Source organism: Bufo gargarizans, chromosome 9 (genome assembly GCF_014858855.1).
Source record: "Bufo gargarizans isolate SCDJY-AF-19 chromosome 9, ASM1485885v1, whole genome shotgun sequence".
Classification (NCBI taxonomy): Eukaryota; Metazoa; Chordata; class Amphibia; order Anura; family Bufonidae; genus Bufo; species Bufo gargarizans.
The window spans coordinates 81,530,075-81,553,018 of NC_058088.1; the positions used below are offsets into that span (position 1 = coordinate 81,530,075).

At 47.3% G+C, this 22,944-nt stretch overlaps 1 protein-coding gene across 1 annotated transcript in view; it reads left to right on the forward strand.

The window, feature by feature from the left end:
• The first annotated feature begins 939 nt into the window (after positions 1–939).
• SLC25A43 (solute carrier family 25 member 43) overlaps positions 940–22,944 on the forward strand; it is a 52,751-nt gene continuing 30,746 nt past the window's right edge. Inside the window, exons 1-3 of the mRNA XM_044268446.1 lie at positions 940–1,349; positions 16,346–16,587; positions 20,338–20,510. Of these exons, the coding sequence (XP_044124381.1) occupies positions 1,078–1,349; positions 16,346–16,587; positions 20,338–20,510 (687 nt within the window). The 5' untranslated portion in view covers positions 940–1,077. The remainder of the gene's footprint in view (positions 1,350–16,345; positions 16,588–20,337; positions 20,511–22,944) is intronic.

The following is a 22,944-nucleotide window of genomic DNA, read 5'->3' on the forward strand; positions in this document are numbered from 1 at the left end:
CATTAGTAGCTTTAACATCACTCGCAACTAGCGAACAGCTACATCGTCTTGAACTTTAGTTACCATACGCACACAATGTTGCGGATACATTGAAGTGGAGTCCACTATTCCCTAACAGGAGAACTTTGTATTCAGTCACAGACTGAAGTTTATGAAGAGACTGGTTATATCTGGAAACTCTGACATCTAAATAAATTATAACATCAATTGAATTGTTACATGAATGAACTATTACCAGAGTGAAATTAATGGAATAATTTATTTATTTTGGGATCAATTTATATGTCGTTATTTAATACAATTTTAATAGGACTGTAATTCTGTTTTACTTGCTACCTGCATCAATTTTATTGTCCGTTTATTGTTATATTAATTCTACTGCAATTTTATACATATCATTATAATAAAGATCCCTTTACTTAAGAGAGTGCCCCACTTCTATTTTATATTTATTCCACTTTTTCAGACCGGGTGTAGTCTGTTAGTGGGAGCACCTCTGGTGGATCCCCCCCTTATTCTGGTGCGACATTATTTTATTTTTATTATAAAATAATATCTGCAGCGGTGCGCTGCTGATTTTGTGCCTCTTTCTGATCTAATAAAAGTGGGTGGCAGATTGGGGGGTAGTGCTGTGGTGAATCCTTGCCCAGGGTGCCAGAAAGCCCAACTACACTCTGCCTACTGCACACAGTACAGGGCGGTCATGCTGCCCTCTGCTGGAAGATTTGCTGTACCGCATAAGGAGAAGCGACTGTACACAAGTCCCGTCGCCTCCATAGCAGCAGGAAGACACCCGGCGACTCTGCTACCCGCAAGCACTTGTCATTCACAAAGCTACAGCCATGTGCGATTGGTCGGCGTTTGTAGAAGGGGCGGTGCTTATCGTCCCATTGCCCAATGACTAGGAAGAGAACGGCGAGCTGCTATCAGCCAATCAAACACTTGCATCCAAAGCTCTTCTGACAACCCAGGTTCTAAACGAGGGCAGGAGCGGCATGTGCAGGCGGCTGGGCGTGCGTGTGCGGGAGGTGGTGCCGGCGGCTGGGCTGGTGTGCGGGAGCTGCGCCTGTACGGGCTATGGCCACCTTAAAGCGGGACTCCAGGCTCACCTCCTGGCAGAGCACGCTATGTGGAGGACTGGCCGGGGTGCTGAGCCGCACCGCCACTGCGCCCCTGGACGTGGTGAAGGTCCTCGCACAGGTGGGGACTTTCCACTCCAAGCAGGGCTTCCTGGGCACCTTCCCGGCCCTGTACAGGGCGGAGGGGCTGAAGGCTTTTTGGAAGGGTAACCTGACTGCCTGTGCGCGCCTGTTCCCTTACAGTGCTGTGCAGCTGTCCGCCTACCACAGGTAAGTGACGCCCCCAGGTTCGGGGGTAGAGGGGTTGACGTGAATACACGCTGGTGGGTCCCTCTACCCATGTGTGACTGGTATGAGTGGTGCGCCCTGTGTACATGGGCTGATGTGTGGGTACAAGCTCCTTATTGGGTTGTATGTGTATTTATGGATATTTGTGCCCTTGTGATACATAAATGTCTAATGACATGCCAATCCCCAGAAGGTGCCCTACTGAGGCCATTCATGTGTGTGTAAACGTGCACGGACTTGTGGTCCTTTTAGGGTACTTTAATACTAGTGTTATTCTTTTCCGTCCTAGGGGCTCAATACCAGAAAAGAACTGATCAGTTTTATCCCCATGCATTCTGAATGGAGAGTAATCCGTTCAGGATGTCTTCAGTTCAGCCTTTGACTGATCAGGACGGAGATAATACCGCAGCATGCTGCGGTTTTATCTCCGTCCACAATTCCGGAACACTTGCCAGAATGCCGGATCTGTTTTTCCCGATGACATAGAAGAGACGGATCCGGCATTTTAATGCATTTGTCATACAGATCAGGATCCTGATCCGTCTGACAAATGCTGTCAGTTTGCATACGTTTTGATGGATCCGGCAGGCAGTTCCGGCGACGGAACTGCCTGTTGGAATTCTCTGCCGCAAGTGTGAAAATACCCTTTCGGAAACAGTCTGTATAATGGCTGCATCTCCTGGGCCCAGCACGGATCCCCTGACCTGAACGGACTGTACCATACATATATTAGTAAGGATATTTTTATTGGATTATACTATGCTGATACTGTTTAAAAAAAAGAAGTTTTAGTAAAAAAATGTATCAAAAAACAAATTGTGGTACAGTCAGTTTGTATCTGATCCTGGGGCTATTGTGGTGTACTTGCATCATGTGAATATGCTGTAAGAACACCACAGAGACTGACTATCCTATCATGCTTGGGCAGCAAAATAAGAGATGAACACAATCTAGGCACAATCTTTTTTAAGGATTTCATTTTACTCATATTGGGCTAACGTGTTTTTCATTTTTTTTTTTTTTTTTTTTTTTTTTTTTTTTTTTTTTTTCTTTTTACAGATTTAGTTTATCTGCAGAGCATCTTGCGTTGAGTCTGAACCCATCAGGGAGCTGCTCTTTCATCTTGTGCATAGTCCTTATCTCTGAACTTTTGACAGCTCATAAACACTTATAGCTCAAACGCTAAATTCTTATGAAACAGATAATGTGACTAAGGCTACTTTCACACTAGCATTTTTATTTTTCGCTATTGAGACTCGTCATAGGGTCTCAATACCGGAAAAAAATGCTTCCGTTTTGTCCCCATTCATTGTCAATGGGGACAAAACGTAACTTAACAGAATACTCCGAAATGCATTCTGTTCCGTTCTCATACCAAAGAGCATTCTGTGGTTTGCTTTCTGTCCTGGGATGCAGAGCAAGACGGAACTGGCATGACTCACAATGCAAGTCAATGGGGACGGATCCGTTTTCTCTGCCACAATAGAAAACGGATCCGTCCTCCATTGACCTTCAATGGAGTTCATGACTGGTCCGTCTTGGCTATGTTACAGATAATAGAACCGGATCTGTTCAGAACGGACGCAGACGGTTGTATTATCAGTAACGGAAGCGTTTTTGCTGAACCCTGCCGGATCCAGCAAAAACGCTGGTGTGAAAGTAGCTTTAAAAAAGTTTCTCAGGATAGGTCATCAGTATCTGATCAGTGGGAGTCAAAATTTTTTCCCTTCCCGGGAACTTTCAGTACCCTCGTCACTTCCTGTTGTGACGCAGCACGCTCTGACATTTGGAAGGAGGAGGTTCCTAATAGTGGGAGGAAATATGGGTGATATGAGGGTATTTTCACACCTGCGTTTAGGTGCGGATCCGTCTGGTATCTGCACAGACGGATCCGCACCTATAATGCAAACTCTTTGATCCGTTTGCATTACCATGAACACAAATTATTTTTGTTCATGATAATGCAAACAGATCCGTTTTGACTTTCATTGAAAGTCAATGGGAGGCGGATCCGTTTTCAATTGCACCAGATTGTGTCAGTAAAAATGGATCCGTCCCCATTGACTTACATTGTAAGTCAGGACGGATCCGTTTGGCTCAGTTTCGTCAGCCGGACATCAGATCCCGTTTTTTGCGTATTCAAGTTCCGTAATCTCACTTTATCACAGCATTTAATACCGCGATCGGCACTATTGTAGTGATTAGCTGCAGGTCTCTGCTGTTTGAAATAGCAGAGACTTGCTGGCCATGATGCCCGCTGCATTCGAGAGTGGGCATCATGCTTGCACAGCGTTACCAGCGCCGTACATGTATGGCCCTGGTAGCAAAAGGGTTGAAGGGGTTTTCCGGTTCACATCCACATCCTTTAACCCCTTAAGGACCGAGGACGTACCGGTACGCCCTATTTCCCGAGTCCTTAAGGACCGAGGACGTACCGGTACGTCCTGACTTAAAATCTGAATTCCGGCGCCGCGGGGGTTAATCGAAACGGGATTTCGGCTGAAATCATTCAGCCGGCATCCCGTAACAACGCAGGGGGGGGTCATTGGACCCCCCCGTATCGGCGATCGCAGAAAACCGCAGGTCAATTCAGACCTGCGGTTTTCTGCGTTTCCGGTCCATTCGGGTGTCCTGTGACCCGATGAACCGGAAAAAGACTGCGATCGGTGGCGTAACTTTACACCACCAATCGCAGTCCGAGGATTTGCAGAGGCGGAGCTGGCCCTGGTGCTGAACGCCGCTGTCCAGGGTGCTGATTGGTGCAGGGGAGAGAGGCGCGAGATTCAAACTTCCTGCGCTCCTCTCTCCCCTCCTCTTCCTGTCCAGCACCCTGACCGTGCAGCATCGTCCAGCACCAGCTCCTGTGTCCCCCTAAATCGGCATCCATCACCCTCCTGCACCCATCGCCACCCAGGTAGGTTAGGGTCAGTGAGGGAGAGGCACCTTTAGGCAGGGATAGAAGGGAAAAGTTAGAAAAAAAAAAAAAAAAAAAACAGCACATTTATTCCAAACTTTTTTTTTTCAACTTTCAGACCCCAGACCCCCCCTGCCACTTGCCCCCCCCGCATCCCCCCCACCACCAGCCCCCCCCCCACCAACCCCCTCCCCCCACCACCAGACCCTTCCCCCACCACCACTTTTTTTTTTTTCTGCGTGCGCTGACTGGCCGGCACTTTTTAGCGTCCGTCCACTGTTAGCGCATCGCCCGCCCCACCACCCCACCGACCGCTGATCAGCGTTGAACCGCAGATCAGCAAGTTTGAACTTTTTTTTTTTTTTTTTTTTCCTAACACTTTTTTTTGCCTGGACTTTTTAGTACGTGAACACCCGTGCCCCCACACACACGCACATAGAATAAAGGTTTACACGCACGCACATACACACGCACACACACACACCCATGGCCCGCCGGGTGTTCTCGGCCGAGGAGGCATATGCCCAGATTGCCTCCGACTCTGAGAGCCCCAGTGAGGATGAGGATGACCCCACGTTCCTTTTGTCATCCGCATCCTCCTCATCATCATCGGATGACGATGAGCCACCAAGGCAGCGGAGACGCCGCCAGGCGGAGCCAGGGGCCACACATGCTAGGGATCCTGTGGCCCACCCTAGTACGAGCCGCCCTGGGGTTCGTACTGGTTTCCCGGCCCACCAAATAAGTTCACCGGAGCCCCCTGCCGATGAACTTAGCTGGTGTCCCCCAGTGGACTTTGAGCCTGAGATTCCGGATTTCGCTGGCAATCCTGGAATCCAGATTCCCACAGTGGGGTTTACTGAAATAGACTTTTTTAGTTTTTTTTTCAGTAACCCACTGGTGAATTTGATGGTGGAGCAGACGAATCTGTACGCCCAACAGTTCGTCGCTCAGTTTTGGCTAGACCCGGTGGCTGGACGCCGGTCAGTGCAGCCGAAATGAGGACATTTTGGGGCCTCGTGCTGCATATGGGTCTAGTCCAAAAACCCAGTGTCAGGCAATACTGGAGTGGGGACGTCCTGTACCAGACCCCACTGTACAGTATGGTCATGATACGTCACCGGTTTGAGGCCATCCGGAAATGTCTGCATTATTCCGATAATGCAGCATGTCCACCCCGAGGTGATCCTGCCTATGACCGGCTGTACAAGATACGGCCGGTCATCGATCACTTTGGGGCCACATTTCAGCAGGCCTACGTACCTGGAAGGGAGGTCGCGGTTGATGAGTCTCTCGTTGCGTTCAAGGGGAGACTCAGTTTCCGCCAATACATTCCCACAAAGCGGGCGAGGTATGGCGTGAAGCTATACAAAATTTGTGAGAGTACCTCAGGGTACACTTACAAATTTCGTGTGTACGAGGGGCGAGATTCCCGGATTCAACCACCAGAATGTCCCCCCACTCTGGGTGTTACCGGGAAACTCGTGTGGGACCTTATGTACCCACTGCTGGATAAGGGTTACCACTTGTACGTGGACAACTTTTATACCAGCATTCCCTTGTTCAGGTCCCTTGCCGCCAGATCCACGTTCGCTTGTGGGACCGTGCGGAAAAATCAACGCGGCCTCCCTGCCTACCCCCTCCAGGTACCTATCCCCAGGGGTGAGACCCGTGCACTTACCAGTGGAAACCTGTTGCTGGTCAGGTATAAGGACAAGAGGGATGTCCTTATGCTGTCCACAATCCACGGTAACAGCACCACCCCAGTCCCTGTGCGAGGTACCGCGGCAACGGTCCTCAAGCCCGATTGTATCGTCGACTACAATCGGTATATGGGAGGAGTTGATCTCTCTGATCAAGTCCTCACGCCATATAACGCCATGCGCAAAACCCGGGCATGGTACAAAAAAGTTGCGGTCTACATGGTGCAGGTTGCCATGTACAACTCTTTTGTACTATCCCGAAGCGCTGGCAGCACAGGGACATTCCTCCAATTCTATGAGGCAGTCCTCAAGGACCTGATCTTTTCGGACCGGGAAAGAGCAGGCCGGAGTACCTCGGGAACTGGAGGCGCCCGGATCGTCCCTGGCCAACACTTTCCAGGTGTGGTCCCCCATACTGGAAAGAAGGGACGAACCCAAAAAAAGTGCAGAGTGTGTCACAAGAGGGGGATACGGAAGGACACCACAACTCAATGTGACACGTGCCCCGATCATCCGGGCCTCTGCATTATCGATTGCTTCAGGGAGTATCACACTTCCATGGAGTACTAAATTTTTATAATCCCCAACAGTTCACTAGAGAACATAAAACACTATGGCTCTCAGACTTTGGAGACACGAAAACAATTTTTCTTTCCCCAAAAAATATTAGTTTTAGTGCAGGCATCCTCAAACTGCGGCCCTCCAGATGTTGTAAAACTATAACTCCCAGCATGCCCAGACAACCTACAGCCATCATCAGGGCATGGTGGGAATTGTAGTTTTACAACATCTGGAGGGCCGCAGTTTTAGGATGCCTGCTTAGTGTCTCCAAAGTCTGAGAGCCATACATATTGGGCATCGTCGCGTGCGTAAAAGTCGTCGCTATAAAAATAACTTTTTACCAAACGCCTCGGATGAACGGTGTTAAAAATATAAAATAAAAACGGTGCCAAAACACCTATTTTTGGGCAAAATTTAAATTTAAATCCATTTTGCCGGTAATAAAGCAAGGGTTAACAGCCAAACAAAACTAAACATTTATTGCCCCAATTATGTAGTTTGCAGAAACACCCCATATGTGGTCGTAAATGGCTATATAGCCGCACGGCAGGGCATAGAACGAAGGGAACTCCATACGGTTTCTGGAAGGCAGATTTTGATGGACAGTTTTTTTTTTTTACACCATGTCCCATTAGAAGCCCCCCCTGATGTAGCCTAGACTAGAAACTCCAAAAAAGTGACCCCATCTAAGAAACTACACCCCTCAAGGTATTCAAAAATTACTTTACAAACTATGTTAACCCTTTAGGTGTTCCACAAAACTAAATAGCGAATGTAGAAACAATTTTAGAATTAAATTTTTTTGTTACATTGCCTCAAAAAAGAGTAATATAGAGCAACCAAAAATCTAATTTACCCCAAAAATTGTCCCAAAACAACAACCACCTTATCCCGTAGTTTCCTAGATGGGGTCACTTTTATGGAGTTTCTACTCTAGGGGTGCATCAGGGGGCTTGAAAGGGTACATGGTGTAAATAAACCAGTCCAGCAAAATCTGCCTTCCAAAAACCGTATGGCGTTCCCCTTCTTCTATGTCCTGCCGTTTAGCCAAACAGTAGTTTACGACCACATTTGGGGTGTTTTTGCAAACTACAGAATCGGGGCAACCCATTTTGAGTTTTGTTTGGCAGTTAACCCTTGTTTTACTCCTGGAAAAAACTGATTATATTGGAAAATTTTCCAAAAAATAGAAATTTCTAAATTGTTTCTCCATCTGCCATTAACTCTTGTGGAACACCTAAAGGGTTAACAAAGTTTGTAAACCCAGTTTTGAATACCTTGAGGGGTGTACTTTCTTAGATGGAGTCACTTTTTTGAAATTTCTATTCTAGGGGTGCAACAGGGGGCTTCAAATGGGACATGGTATAAACAAAACCAGTCCTGCAAAATCTGCCTTCCAAAACCCATATGGTGTTCCCCTCCTTCTATGTGCTACCATTCGGCCAAACAGTAGTTTACGACCACATATGGGGTGTTTTTGCAAACTACAGAATCAGGGCAACCCATTTTGAGTGTTGTTTGGCAGTTAACCCTTGTTTTACTCCTGGAAAAAATTGATTATATTGGAAAATTTTCCAAAAAATAGAAATTTCAAAATTGTTTCTCCATCTGCCATTAACTCTTGTGGAACACCTAAAGGGTTAACAAAGTTTGTAAACCCAGTTTTGAATACCTTGAGGGGTGTACTTTCTTAGATGGAGTCACTTTTTTGAAATTTCTATTCTAGGGGTGCAACAGGGGGCTTCAAATGGGACATGGTATAAACAAAACCAGTCCTGCAAAATCTGCCTTCCAAAACCCATATGGTGTTCCCCTCCTTCTATGTGCTACCGTTCGGCCAAACAGTAGTTTACGACCACATATGGGGTGTTTTTGCAAACTACAGAATCAGGGCAACCCATTTTGAGTGTTGTTTGGCAGTTAACCCTTGTTTTACTCCTAGAAAAAATTGATTATATTGGAAAATTTTCCAAAAAATAGAAATTTCAAAATTGTTTCTCCATCTGCCATCAACTCTTGTGGAAGACCTAAAGGGTTAATGAAGTTTGAAAAAAACAGTTTTGAATACCTTGAGGGGTGTAGTTTCTAGAATGGGGTCATTTTTGGGAGGTTTCTATTATCTAAGCCTCACAATATGACTGCAAACCTGAACTGGTCCATAAAAAGTGGGATTTTGAAGATTTCTCAAAAATTTCAAAATTTGCTTCTAAACTTCTAAGCCTTGTAACATCCCCAAAAAATAAAATATCATTCCCAAAATGCTACAAACATGAAGTAGACATATGGGGAATGTAAAGTCATCACAATTTTTGGGGGTATTACTATGTATTACAGAAGTAGAGAAACTGAAACTTTGAAATTTGCTAATTTTTCAAAATTTTTGGTAAAAAATGTATTTTTTTATGCAAAAAAATTAACTTTTTTGACCCAATTTTAGCAGTGTCATGAAGTACAATATGTGACGAAAAAACAATCTCAGAACGGCCTGGGTAAGTCGAAGCGTTTTAAAGTTATCAGCACTTAAAGTGACACTGGTCAGATTTGCAAAAAATGGCCTGGTCCTTAAGGTGAAAATGAGCCTGGTCCTTAAGGGGTTAAAACGATCATGGGAGGAGCTATAAACTAGCTGGGTGTTGGGGGCAGTAGCTATGTAACTAGCTGGTGGGAGGAGCTATAAACTAGCTGGGTGTTAGGGGCAGTGATAGGGGAGTGGCTATGTAACTAGCTGGTGGGAGGAGCTATAAACTAGCTGGGTGTTAGGGGCGGTGCAGTGGCAGAGAAAGGAGGAGGAGGATCAGTTTGGCTCAGTTTCGTCAGACAGATATCAAAACGATGCAAGCAGCGCTTTGGTGTCTGGTGTCTGCCTCCAGAGCGGAATAGAGGCTGAACGGAGGCAAACTGATGCATTCTGAGTGGATCCTTATCCATTCAGAATGCATTAGGGCTAAACTGATCTGTTTTGGGACGCTTGTGCTTGAAACGGATCTCACAGGCGGACCCAAAAACGGCAGTATGAAAGTAGCCTAAGATGTACACGCCCTCTCCAGCTTTGCTAGGTGAAATGGGGCCCTGGGGCGAAAAACAATAAGGGCCCCCAATGCACATTTCTCCAGTCCAAACAACCAGGGTGGCCGCAGCCCCATGGCACATTTCTCCTGCAGTGCCAGTTCCAGCACATGCACAGACATCTCTCATAAATCTGCGATGTCTGTGCATGCACTGGCACAGTTGGAGAAATGTGCCATGGGGCCGCGGCCGCCCTGGTTCTGTTTGGACTGGAGAAATGTGCAGTGGGGGGGAGAAGAGTCATGAGAGAGATGTCTGCATGTGCTGGCACTGCTGGAGAAATGTGCCATGGGGCCGCCCTGGTTCTGTCACATCTCTCTCATGACTGAGGGAGTCATTCGACCCTCCCCCCCTATGCACATTTCTGCAGTTCAAACAGAACCAAGGCGGGCTAATTACTGTACACTGACTGGCACTACTGGGACGGGTGAGATGGTGGGAATGGGATCCAGTAACCAAGTTGTTATAACTAACCTACCTACCAGTAACTGTTGGAACTTGGCTATCTCCTGTCACAGTCCTTAAGTCTTCTGTGTGTGGGCGACGGGCCGTGGGCATTCAGAGCAGGGCTCGGAGCGGCCGCTTGCGGGGCCCCCCTCCTTTCCATATTAGGCTACTTTCACACTAGCGTTCGATCGGATCCGTTCTGAACGGATCCGATCATATTAATGCAGACGGAGGCTCCGTTCAGTACGGATCCGTCTGCATTAATAACTTAGAAAAAATTCTAAGTGCGCAAGTAGCCTGAGCGGATCCGTCCAGACTTTCAATGTAAAGTCAATGGGGGACGGATCCGCTTGAAGATTGAGCCATATGGTGACATCTTCAAGCGGATCCGTTCCCATTGACTTACATTGTAAGTCTGAACGGATCCGCACGGCCAGGCGGACAGCTGAACGCTGCAAGCAGCGTTCAGCTGTCCGCTTGTCCGTGTGGAGGCGAGCGGAGCGGAGGCTGAACGCCGCCAGACTGATGCAGTCCAGATGTCAGACCCCCCACCAATCAGATACTGATGGCCTATCCCCTTTAAATGAGTGTTTATGAGCTGTCAGCAGTTCAGGGGTGAGAATTAAATATGGAGCCAATAGATCAGCACCCTGACTGTTTTTTTTTGTGTAACAGAAAGAAAGATACTCTGTAGATAGACTGAAACTTAACCCTGAAGAACAAAAATTGTTAATTTCACCCCAAAATCGGTACAATGCAGGCATTAAAAAAATTGCCCCCTGAAGGTGTTCATGGCCTTTAAACTGATCACTTTATGCCAGTGAACACTGTTCTTCTATAGCCACTGTCCCTGAGATCTGGATTACAGAATTAGTATACACCATTTCAGCCCTATCTATAGAACAGGGGTCCACCGGCTTTTCTGGCACACCGCCATATTGCACTTCTTCCAAGGGTTGCAATAAAACTTAAAGGAAACTCGTCCCCATGAAAATGCAGCGCAGCCAAGTGCGTGGTCTGATCATTGATCCACAGCTACAGACTAGGGACTTCAAAAAATGAAGTTCAGGGACTGAATTAGGTTATAGATTCCCTTACCACAGAACATAACGCAATTCAATGAGAGAACGCATAACAGAAGCCTTTAAGAGGCATTCCGTCATAATAGGAGTCTATAGCCAGCATAGCAGATCTGTCCGGTTTCTGTTATGCATGAGTCCTCTCCTGCACAATGGAAACCGGACGGGTGGTTGGGGGGGCGGCACAGAATGGCACAATGTGCCACCACAGGCTGTAGGTTGTACACCCCCTGCTATAAGCTATAGACCCCTAACAATATCGGCTTACACCAGATCCAATCTATAGTTGATTAAGTGCAACAGGGGATGTAACGGTTTATTGCAGTGCACCATTGTATCATACATTGGTATATATTCCTGTTATTACTATGGTTATGTATATAAACCCAGGTCCTGGATCAGTATGTGCTTGTCCGTTCGGTGTATCGCCCCCATGTTTCTGGGTTACTGTAGGTTAAGCCTGTGTGCCAGTGAGGGAGGGGCAGAAATCGGGACGCCTTCCTGTCCTCCAATCCTGATCTCAGCCGTGTCATGTGAGGGAGACATCACCCACGCAGTGTGCAGCTCAGGCGGTGCTGTCTACCAGGTCACGGGGACATGTAAAGGCATTTCTTCTACAGGAACCATAAGATTATACGGTCAAGTCGTTGGTGTGATAAAATACAACCGTTACTGCGTCTGCATGTGAGGCAGGGGCTGCACGGAGCTCATGTGACATCTGAACAGCTGGTTATTACTAGGATTGGTCACTTGTTATGTAATGATACACTGCTGGTAGTCAGGGCTGACTCATTTGCTAAACGCCGGCAGAGGAACAGCTTGCCAGAGCTCCCCGGACACGGCCGTGCACCGCCAGACCTCTTTGACTATAATAGGATCTGGCAGCTTTCTGCATAGGAGTGCTTGGGCTGGACAAAAAGCTGCGCATGCAGGACTTCTTGTCCGACCGAAGCTGGCACTTGTGCCAGAAAGCTGCCAGATCCTATTATAGCCAGTGGGTTTTGGCGGTGCACGGCCGAACATTACTGCCTCCGCCTTGTATCTCTTTTCTGATGGATTCTTTGAAACTGCTTGGACATATGTGCATATACTGTACATACAAGCGCAGATCTCTTTATGGTGATGGGAATTATGTAAAGTGGTGCTTGAAAGTTTGTGAACCCTTCAGAATTTTCTATATATCTGCATACATTTGACATAAAACTATATCCGCTTTTTACATACATCCTAAAAGAGGGGCGCACTGGGGGAAAAAAATAGGTGGCCCTAGACGGGTCCAGATTGACAGAAGGTGGGGCAGCAGGTGGGATCAGCAATACCATAGCACAAAATACTGTCTCGGCAGAGCCACATATACCACAGAGCAGCACAATATACTGCCCCGAAAGCTGTCCCTGTATGGTTGACTAACCATCTATTGATGGACACCTGTATGGTGTCCATCAATAGATGCCATTTTCTGTCCTCCTCCAGTTGTATCTGATTAAAGGGATTCTGTCACCAGGATTTCACTTACTGAGCTGTTAACATGACCACATCAGTCTTCATGATTTATATTACAATTTACCGTATATACTCGAGTATAAGACGAGTTTTTGGGCACATATTTTTGTGCTCAAAAAGCCCCCTCGTCTTATACTCGAGTCTATCTTACTTTGTCTTTGCTCTGGTAATAGCAGGCAGTGCGGGGGGCGGCGCTCACTCACTGACGTCACGCGCCTGCGCCGCCTAGTGGGAGCAGGCACGTGACGTCAGTGAGTGAGCGCCGCTCCCCGCACTGCCTGCTATTACCGGAGCAACGATAAAGTAAGATATCCAAAGAATACTGATAAATAAAGAATACTGAGAAATATACTTTATAAATATACTGCTTATACTTTATAAATATACTGCTGTGAGCGTCGGGGAGGGGGATCTGTGGATGGCACTGTAGGGGGATCTGTGGATGGCAGTGCCATCCACAGATCCCCCTACAGTGCCATCCACAGATCCCCCTCCCCTAAACAGTGCCATCCTGGCACTGTTTAGGGGAGGGGGGATCTGTGGATGGCACTGTTTAGGGGGGGATCTGTGGATGGCACTGTTTAGGGGGGAGATCTGTGGATGGCTCCCTGTATTTAATGCAGAGTGTGTGTGTATATAATGCGCACACAGTCTGCATTAAATACAGGGAGTCAGAGTCAGACTCCCATCAATCTGAGTCACCCTCTTGCAGATGTGTGTATATAATGTAGAGTGTGTGCATTATATACACATACACTCTGCATTATAGCTGCATTTCCCACCCTAGTCTTATACTCGAGTCACTAATTTTTCCCATTTTTTGGGGTAAAATTAGGGGCCTCGGCTTATACTCGGGTCGGCTTATACTCGAGTATATACGGTACTAGTATTACTGCCCTGTGTCTCGTAATTTCTCTGTAAAATCGCTTTATTAATATGCAAATTACCTAAATAAGGAGCACAAGGGGCTGTCCCTCTGTCCGTTGGAGCCCAGCTGCACCCCTTCTCCTTGAGCCCAGCACCGCCCCACTGCTAATTTATTCACTCCATCACCGACCTCCTATGCCTAGTGCGCCGTAATCTCGCGCATGCTCTGTGGATAGACCTGTCAGCGCCCGCGCTGTGTCCTGGCATCGGCCTCACAGAACACATTGCGCATGCGCTGACTGGTCTTTCCACGGCGCATGCACGAGTTTACGGCGCACCAGGCATATGGGGTCGGCGATGAGGAGTGAATAAATTAGCAGTGGGGTGGTGCTGGGCTCAAGGAGTATCCTGGCTGCCATGGTAACTGATCGGAGCCCTGGGATTACACTGCTGGGGCTCTGATCAGAAGCTGCCACTGCCACCAATGAAGAGGAGGGGACGGGAACCTGTGGCCACTGCCACCAATGATTTTAATACTGGGGGGGTGCACTGTGCCACCAATGATAATTAACCTTTAATACAGGAGGTGGGTGACGGCAGCAGAATCGCATAGCTGGGAGCTGGGATCAGTGGCAGTTAACCCCTTAGGTGCCGCACCTGAGGGGTTAACTGCTGCTGATCGCGGCTATGTGATTCTGCTGCCGGCACCTGTATTTGTATTAAACGTTAACTTTCATTGGTGGCGCAGTGCGCCCTCCCCTTCTCCACCCCTCTAATTGGTGGCAGCGGCACAGGGGGGAGGGAGAGAGGGACTCCATCTCCCCTGTGCTGCTGACGAGAACACTGCGCGCTGACAGCAGCACGCTTATGTTCTGACTGCACAGCCTAGTAACTATACCGGGATTTGACATTTATCGAATCTGTATCGGCATATGCAGCTCACACTAGTGCCACAGTCCCTTCAAACAGCGGTGGTGCTGAGAGTTGGACCTCCGCTAATCTGATATTAATGACCAAGGCCTCATTCACACACGTGGATTTTTACAGACCACAGTCCGTGAAAACCCGTCCTGCTGAGTGCACGAGCACATGTCGTCATTGTTTGCTATGACGCCAAGCGATTCGTGCCGCCGCTGTACAGTAATACACGCGTATGATCTATACAAGTGTATTACTGGGCAGCGGCACAAAGCGCACGGGGTCATAGCAACCAATGACACCGTGCACTCAGGACGTGTTTTCACAGAACGCAGTCCTTGAAAATCCACGTGTGGCTAGGTCATTAATTTCTTGAAACTGAAATACCCCTTCAAGTATTAAAGGGGTAGCACGATAAGTCACTTACTGATATATATTACTGCTTCACTCAGTATGTCCCCTGCTGATCTGGTTTTTCACACTTCATTTCGGTCCAGTCCCAACACAGCTGCTGATGGAGAGACATGAGACCAGACCCGTCCATCATCTGCCTCCATTGAATGGCACAGGAGGCTATGGCATTCGCTGTGTTTAATGGAGGCTGGCGCTGCTCAGCAGAGGACTCCTGGCAATAACTGTAATAATGTATTAGTAAGTGGCCTATTGTGCTGTTAAAGTTTTGGTATTGCAGCCAACCCCTAAAATATAGGCGACGTGTTCAGTTATATGTACCTGATGGTGGCGGGAAAACTACAGCTGCACAAAAATATACGTAATGTCCACACTACACCAAAAATGATTGTGCATGGAGAAAAGATGGCCTCCATCCACCCTACAGCATGAAGGATTGGTTCAACCACAAGATGTCATATGACTTGGGACTCCTCTCAGAACGACAGTGCCGTTAACCCCTTCCCACCCAGCTCCATACATGTAAACGCATTGCTAACCTTTTCTTGGAAAAAAAACAAAACCCTATTCGTAGAATATTTTTCCCTTGCGGCGATGTCTGCTGGCATAGGGAGTCTTATAGGTAGTAGGAAAAGGTATGGAAATGAGCCCTTTTCTAAAAGGAAGAAAACTGTCTCTGCAAAGCCGCCTATAGATACTTGCCCTGTAAGTCCATATCCAGCCTGTTAGAGAGCCTTGAAACATGACTACGGATTTTATTCAGTTATCCTAAGGCTCCATTCACACGTCCGTAGTGTATTGCGAATCCGTAATACACCCGGCCGACACCCCCCATAGAGCTGCCTATTCTTGTCTGTAATTGTGGAAAAGAATAGGATATGTCCTATTTTTTTGTACTTTTTTTTTTTTTTTTTTTTTTTTTTTTTGCGGGGCCACGCGTCGGAAATGCAGATACGGATAGCACATAGTGTGCGCTCCACATCTCTTCCGGCCCCATAGAGAATGAATGGGTTCCGCATGGTGCGGGACAGATGCGGACCCATTTGTGGACGTGTGAATGGACCTTTAAACAGTGATTTCCTAGAGCTGCCTTCCCGGGAAACTGGATCATGGTGAGGGCTCATGCAAAACACTGATACTAATAGAACAGACCTATATTTGTCCGTAATGTGGGCAAGAATAGGACATGGACATGTTCTATAATTTTGCTTGCGGCACTAAATGGTTGCAGAAAGTACAGTGAGTGCTGTTCGCATCTTTTGCGGCCCTATTGAAGTGAATGGGTCCGCATCTGATCCACAAAGATTGGATGCAGACCCAAACCACGCCGTGTTGCTGAACCCTAACAATGTAACAGCTGCCATTGTTTTTTTTTTTTCATGCTGCAGGTTTTCAGTGAAATGGAGATGAGTACCCCAGCTGCTAAATCACAGGGAGGATGTGAACTTTTCCTTATACGTGACTTAACTTTTTTCTTAAATTTTTTATTTTTTATTTTTTTCTTTCTAGGCTAACTGTGATGTTCATGGATGACTTTGGGCAGATATCACAGTGGCAAGCTATAGTTGCTGGGAGTGTGGCAGGGATGTTGGCGGCTGTTGTAATCTACCCGACCGATGTCGTCAAAACTCGTCTGATTGTCCAGAACAGCGTGGAGCCCACGTATAGAGGGATAATTCACGCTCTGTGTTGTGTGTATTATCAGGAAGGATTCCGCTCTTTATACCGAGGGGTTTCGCTTTCCATATTAGGTAAGATGTAAAAGAAGCCCTTTCATCATTCATGGTTTTATTTTTATGTATTTTGTACTGTTAACCCCTTTCACAGCTACGATCCAGCTTTTTTACTTGTGCCCTTGACAATTTCAGACTTTTCAGGATCTTTTAGTTAGTCCTCATGCACATGGCTATCCTATGGCCTCTGGCTATCTATATTGAGGCTATCCAGTCTTGTGTAGATAAAGCTTATTCGTTGTCACACAACTTTCTAATATAATTTTTATTTTTATTTTTTTTCTAATAGTTCTCAAGATCTCTGCTTCCTGTCAATGTGAATGGAAATGTTCTTGTACACATTTAGTGGCTCAAAACTGATGCAAATTAAAACGCGGTCAGCAAAAGTAAGGGCTGTTTCACACGAGCGGATGCCGTGTGTGACATCCGCTCCGTGAATGACAGCCAAGACCCGATGCAGACTGCAGAGGCACGGAGCAGTAACATGACTGATAATGCTCCGTGCCTCTCTGTGATTTCTTTACTACGAAATCAGTGAGATAAAGTTGTCACCGTGATTTCGTAGTAAAGAGGTTACAGAGGGGCAAAGAGCATTATCAGTCATGTTACTGCTCCGTGCTTCTGCAGTCTGCATCGGGTCTTGGCTGTCATTCATGGAGCGGATGTCACGCACAGCAGCCGCTCGTGTGAAACAGCCCTAAGAGCAAAAAGCAGGAAGGTATGTTAAGTTGTCTGTGGCTTGCCTGTCAGGAAGCAGCACTAGATAATGGAGGAAATAGTAAGTAAAGTGTAAAGTTTCCTTAACTTTTTTGTTTACAATTCTTAAAGGGGTTCTCCTCTCAGCAAGTGGCATTTATCATGTAGAGGCACTTCCTAATGTATTGTAATTGTCCATATTGTCTCCTTTGCTGGCTTGATTCATTTTTCCTTTACATCATTTCCAAGTCTACGACAACCTTACAATCCAGCAATGGTGGTCGTGCTTGCACACTGTAGCGCCTTTTCCTATAGTGTGCAAGCACGACCACACGGTGGTCATAACTATGGAAGTGAGAAGCGTGTAATGTGATGGAAAAATGAATTCAGCCAGCAAAGGAGGCAATATGGAGAATCACAATAGATTAGTAAGTGCCTTGTATTAACTTTATCTACATGATAAATGCTATTTGTTGAAGTGAGACAACCCCTTTAAAGGGATGCGCCGGTTCCCTGGTCAGGGGGAGCCGGCGCATGCGCAGTGGACAAGTGGAAGCCAGTGCCAGTAGTCCGCACGGGCGCAGACTACAGCGTCCACTGCGCCTGCGCGACACTACGGCGCAGAGATAACAGGACGTTTTTTTTTTATAAGAATATAAGGCACACAGGTCATAAACAGAGGGATGATTAGAAACACTGCATTAAGACTAATGGGCACATATAAATATCTCCATATCGTTAATCCTGGTGACAGAATCCCTTTAAAGCTTCATATACATAAGACTGGAACCCTTCCACCAATTCAGCAAGGAGGTGTTTGCACAGAAAGGGAAAGTAGTCCGTCCACTCTTAATCTTGATATTTACTTCCTCTTTCTTATAAATGCAACTAAACATGTAAAGTATGCAGAGCATGCCTCTTTTATTCCTGCTAGAAGTTGGGGTCCATTCACACGTCCACAAAATGGGTCTGCATCTGTTCTCTGCAATTTTGCGGAACAGGTGTGGACCAATTCATTTTCAATGGGGCAGGAATGTGCTGTCCACATTTGCAGATCCGCACTTCCGTTCCGCAAAAAAAAAATAGAACATGTCCTATTCTTGTCCGCAATTGTGGACAAGAAAAAGCATTTTCTATGAGGGTGCTGGCCATGTGCGGCCCGCAAAATGCAGAATGCACATTGCCAGTGTCTGTGTTTTGCGGATCTGCAAAACTCATACGGACGTGTGAATGGACCCTTATGAATGAATTACTAACAGTTTTCAATGAAGAGTCAGTTGGGTGTTACCAGTTTGGGGTGTGTCCCTGCACAGTTTGACACTGGCAGTACTGATTGAATAGTGTTAAGCCTCATTCACATGTCAGTGATTGTGAGCCAAAACCAGGATTGGAGCCTCCAAAGACATAGGGAAAGATCTGCACCTGTTCGGTGTTTAGACCAAAACCTGGTTTTGGCTCTTAATCACTGACCAAAACACTGACTGTCTGAATAAGGCATTAGACTTGGCAGGGGACCCCCCCCCCCCCCCAACTTGTAATACCCAGATGAACCTTTATGGCAAACTGCTGGCAATGCATTTATAAACGTCTAGTACAGGCATGCTCCACCTGCGGCCCTCCAGCTGTTGTAAAACTACAACTCCCACAATGCCCTGCTGTAGGCTGATAGCTGTAGGCTGTTCAGGCATGCTGGGAGTTGTAGTTTTGCAACAGCTGGAGGGCCGCAGGTTGAGCATGCCTGGTCTAGTAGGAGTAACAGAGGACTGGTGCAACATAGTCTTAAGAATATCTGCTCAATGCTCCAGAATGGTTATTACTTGGGCAGCACTTCAACCACTTGTAACAGCTTCTGCTACTTTTGTGTAGCTCTCATTCACTACAATGAATGGCTGTTTCCATAAGCCCGGCCAATGGCCACCTAGGGCCAGCGCTTAGTACTTTCTCACCGGGAAGCATCTATTATGACGCTTTGTTGTGCCATTCCTTTATTATTCCTGCTAGAAGTTATACATGGATTACTAGCCGTTTCCAGTGAAGGTCAGAGTGTACAGAACTTGGCTGTTTTCATAAGCCTGGCCACCTTGGACTGGCGCATAGTCCTGTCTCTGCATGAAGAGTGAGATGGGACATACCTTTTAACATAAATTTTAACATAAATTTACTTTAAAGAGGACTTTTCACTGGTCCTGACATTACAATATTAGTACCTAGCAGTGTAGGGCACAATCAGTAGATGTCCACGCTGCCCAATCGCAGCGTAGTGTCACAGCCAGGAAGGAATAAAAACTCCCCTGGCTGTGATGCTCTCCACTTGAGAAACACGGCTGTCTCTTACTCCTTGTACCGATGCTGTTAGATATCATACAGGGTGGGAAACCAGAACGGGGGGGCACAGCTCCCAAACATAGCAGCCGGTCTGAATAAAAAGGAGCACACTGACATCTACTGATCATGCCCTACACTGCCGGGTACTAATATTATGTCAGGACCAGTGAAAGGTTCTCTTTAACCAATAGGTCACATTCCCTTTAAGTGCAGCCTGGTGAACCCAAAGACATTCCCCCAAGAGTCCTATAATAATTAATCTGCAGCCTCCACAGTCCTTCAGGTATCACACCTTTCAGAGAAACTTTATATGATATTCCCATCTGTAGTAATCCAGATGACAAAGCAGAGAATCGCTAAATTGGAAAGGTTAGGGTAGCACAGTGACTCACTTAATGCCTAAAGATCCAAAGAGGACTTGTGTAATGTATTTGTCAGCATCCCTAGGATTGGAGCCAGAACAGGATTTTGGAGGAGTAACCCATTACTGAATACATCCAGTGTTTATCTCCTCTTCAGTATGTCTAGAGATCATGTATCCGCCATAGGAAATCATCATCTGCACAGACAATGACCCAGGACTCCCACGGAGAACCTTTGTATCAGTCGCCAGGGCTTTCATATGATTGACTACAGTGTGCTCTGATCCTTAACATTACTACTCATTTACTATTATGATTCCACGTGCTTTATACTACAGAGAGAATACATTGATGGTAAATGATATCAAACAACTATCCATTTCAGGAGCTGTTCCGTTTTCTGCTGGTCTGTTCTTTATGAATATGAGTTTGGATAAGATTTGGCTGGAGCCTGGGGGCCGTTTAACACCAGTCAAAAATTTTGTAAATGGATGTCTCGCTGCAGGAGTGGCACAGACCATGTCTTTTCCCTTTGAAACTGTGAAGAGAAAAATGCAGGTAAATTGTCCTTTCTTTGCACGTTGCCTGATTGTGATTGCATATTCTTTTCCAGTCTCTTGTCCAACATGTAGATGCAGCCTGGTCAAGTGGAGGTCCTAGAGCACGTCTAAAAGTGTCCACACCTTAGATTTACTGATCGTTCGACTCTTTCACTGAACCTGTCCCATACAGATGCATGCTTAGCGAAGTTTGAGAACAAAGGATCAGACAAGTTGAAGTCCAGCAGGCCAGATCTTTCTTTTGCAGGACAGTTGGGACACCCCTATAAACATTAGATGGTTGCACGGTCCTGTCAAAATTGACAGGTTGATCAATATCTAGTGTGTATGGGCACCCTAACTCAGACACGGTTGTGTAAATACACCCTCTATGTGGACCGCAAAATAGACCGTGTGCGCTTCGCATTGTGGTGCAGACCCATAGTCTTCAAAAGCTCTGCGATCCACGTGTTGCGGTTAAAGATTGGATAAGTCTTTTGCTGCACGGACCCGGAAGCACACTGAAGCCCTAGGCAATGTCTGGTTCCTACATCCAGGCTCGTTGGGCCACTTTCAGATGAATGGTATTTCTACCTGGTGCTGTCTAGGTTTAGAACGGATAGCACCCAGACTGAACACTGACCCATCTACAAATGTCAATGTAGAAAGGATCGGCACTCACACGAGGTAGCTTTGTAGAATGCTGGATTTATTGTCTCATTTCAATAGTGATACGTTTCGGCACGAAACGTGCCTTTGTCAGACTGTAATACAATGTGACAATAAATCCAGCATTCTAAAAAAAACTACCTTGTGTCAGTGACGGTCCTTTCTTCATTGCCGTTTCCTTGGATGTCAGTCCACGGACACATCCTCCACCACGCCAGTGCTGAACGGTGAACATTATATATTCTATCTACAAATGTGAGATTTTCTACATAAACCATCAGTCCGTTCCCAAAAAGTCAGCATGTACCTGTCATGCCCTGCTCAGGTCATGTGCAGAGGTCTGCTAGGTTAGCAGCACATGTGTAGCCGTTTGTTATTGTTTTGGAGTTGAGCTGTATCCGCCTCCCTTCAGGTACACTGGGTGGGGTCGTTGGTATGAGTTTAAATTACACCCACTCCCAGTGTCCTGTGCAGGTTATAGCTTCTGTCTTGTTCAGAGGAAGGAAGGAGGGATTTGCTGTTCCTGCTCAGTTCAAGATAAGTTGGTTTTTGTTTTCTTGTGATTGTCTGTCTAGGCTGTTAGAGAGATGCCTGCCCCCTCCCGGTCCTGAGGGAGCAGGCTGCCTTTTTCTCCCTTTTCACCATGCTAGGGATTTTAGGGAATCTTCAGCCTAGGCACGAGGACACGTTCATTCCCACCTTCAGGGTCTGAATGTGGGCATAGACGTCTAGGGAGAGCTGGTAGGCAGGGCCGTCTTTAATATTGATTGGACCCTGGGCAAAAATTTACTTGGGCCCCCTGGATCCCGCCTTCCCACACATTAGCAGGCAATCACGCCCTCCACAACACACACAAAAAATCCACACATCTGGTAGAGTACAGTGAATTGCTGTAAATACTTCCAGTTCTGAAGACTCCAGCAGCTCAGGATCAGTGCTCTGGGCAGCTGGGCTCAGGCTGGAAGTGGGGAGACCAGGGCTCGGCTCACCCTAGTGTTACAGTGCACCCCAGCACCCCACAGTATGCAGTATAGCACCCCACACAGTATACAGGCCGTCCCCCCACACAGTATACAGGCCGTCCCCCCACACAGTATACAGGCCGTCCCCCCACACAGTATACAGGCCGTCCCCCCACACAGTATACAGGCCGTCCCCCCAACACAGTATACAGGCTGCCCCCCCCCCAACACAGTATACAGGCTGCCCCCCCCCCCCCAACACAGTATACAGGCTGCCCCCCCCCCCCCCCAACACAGTATACAGGCTGCCCCCCCCCCCCCCCAACACAGTATACAGGCTGCCCCCCCAACACAGTATACAGGCTGCCCCCCCCCCCCAACACAGTATACAGGCTGCCCCCCCCCCAACACAGTATACAGGCTGCCCCCCCCCCCCAACACAGTATACAGGCTGCCCCCCCCCCCCAACACAGTATACAGGCTGCCCCCCCCCCCCCCCCAACACAGTATACAGGCTGCCCCCCCCCCCCCCAGTATACAGGCCCCCCCCCAACACAGTATACAGGCCGCCGCCGCCCCCCCCCCACACACACACAGTATACAGGGCCGCCGCCCCCCCCCCCCCCCCCACACAGTATACAGGGCCGCCCCCCCCCCCCACACACAGTATACAGGCCGCCGCCCCCCCCCCTCACTATACAGGCCGCCGCCCCCCCAGTATTCAGGCCCCCCCACACACAGTATACAGGGCCGCCCCCCCCCCACACACACAGTATACAGGCCCCCACTATACAGTAGTTTACAGTATATTAACATAACAGC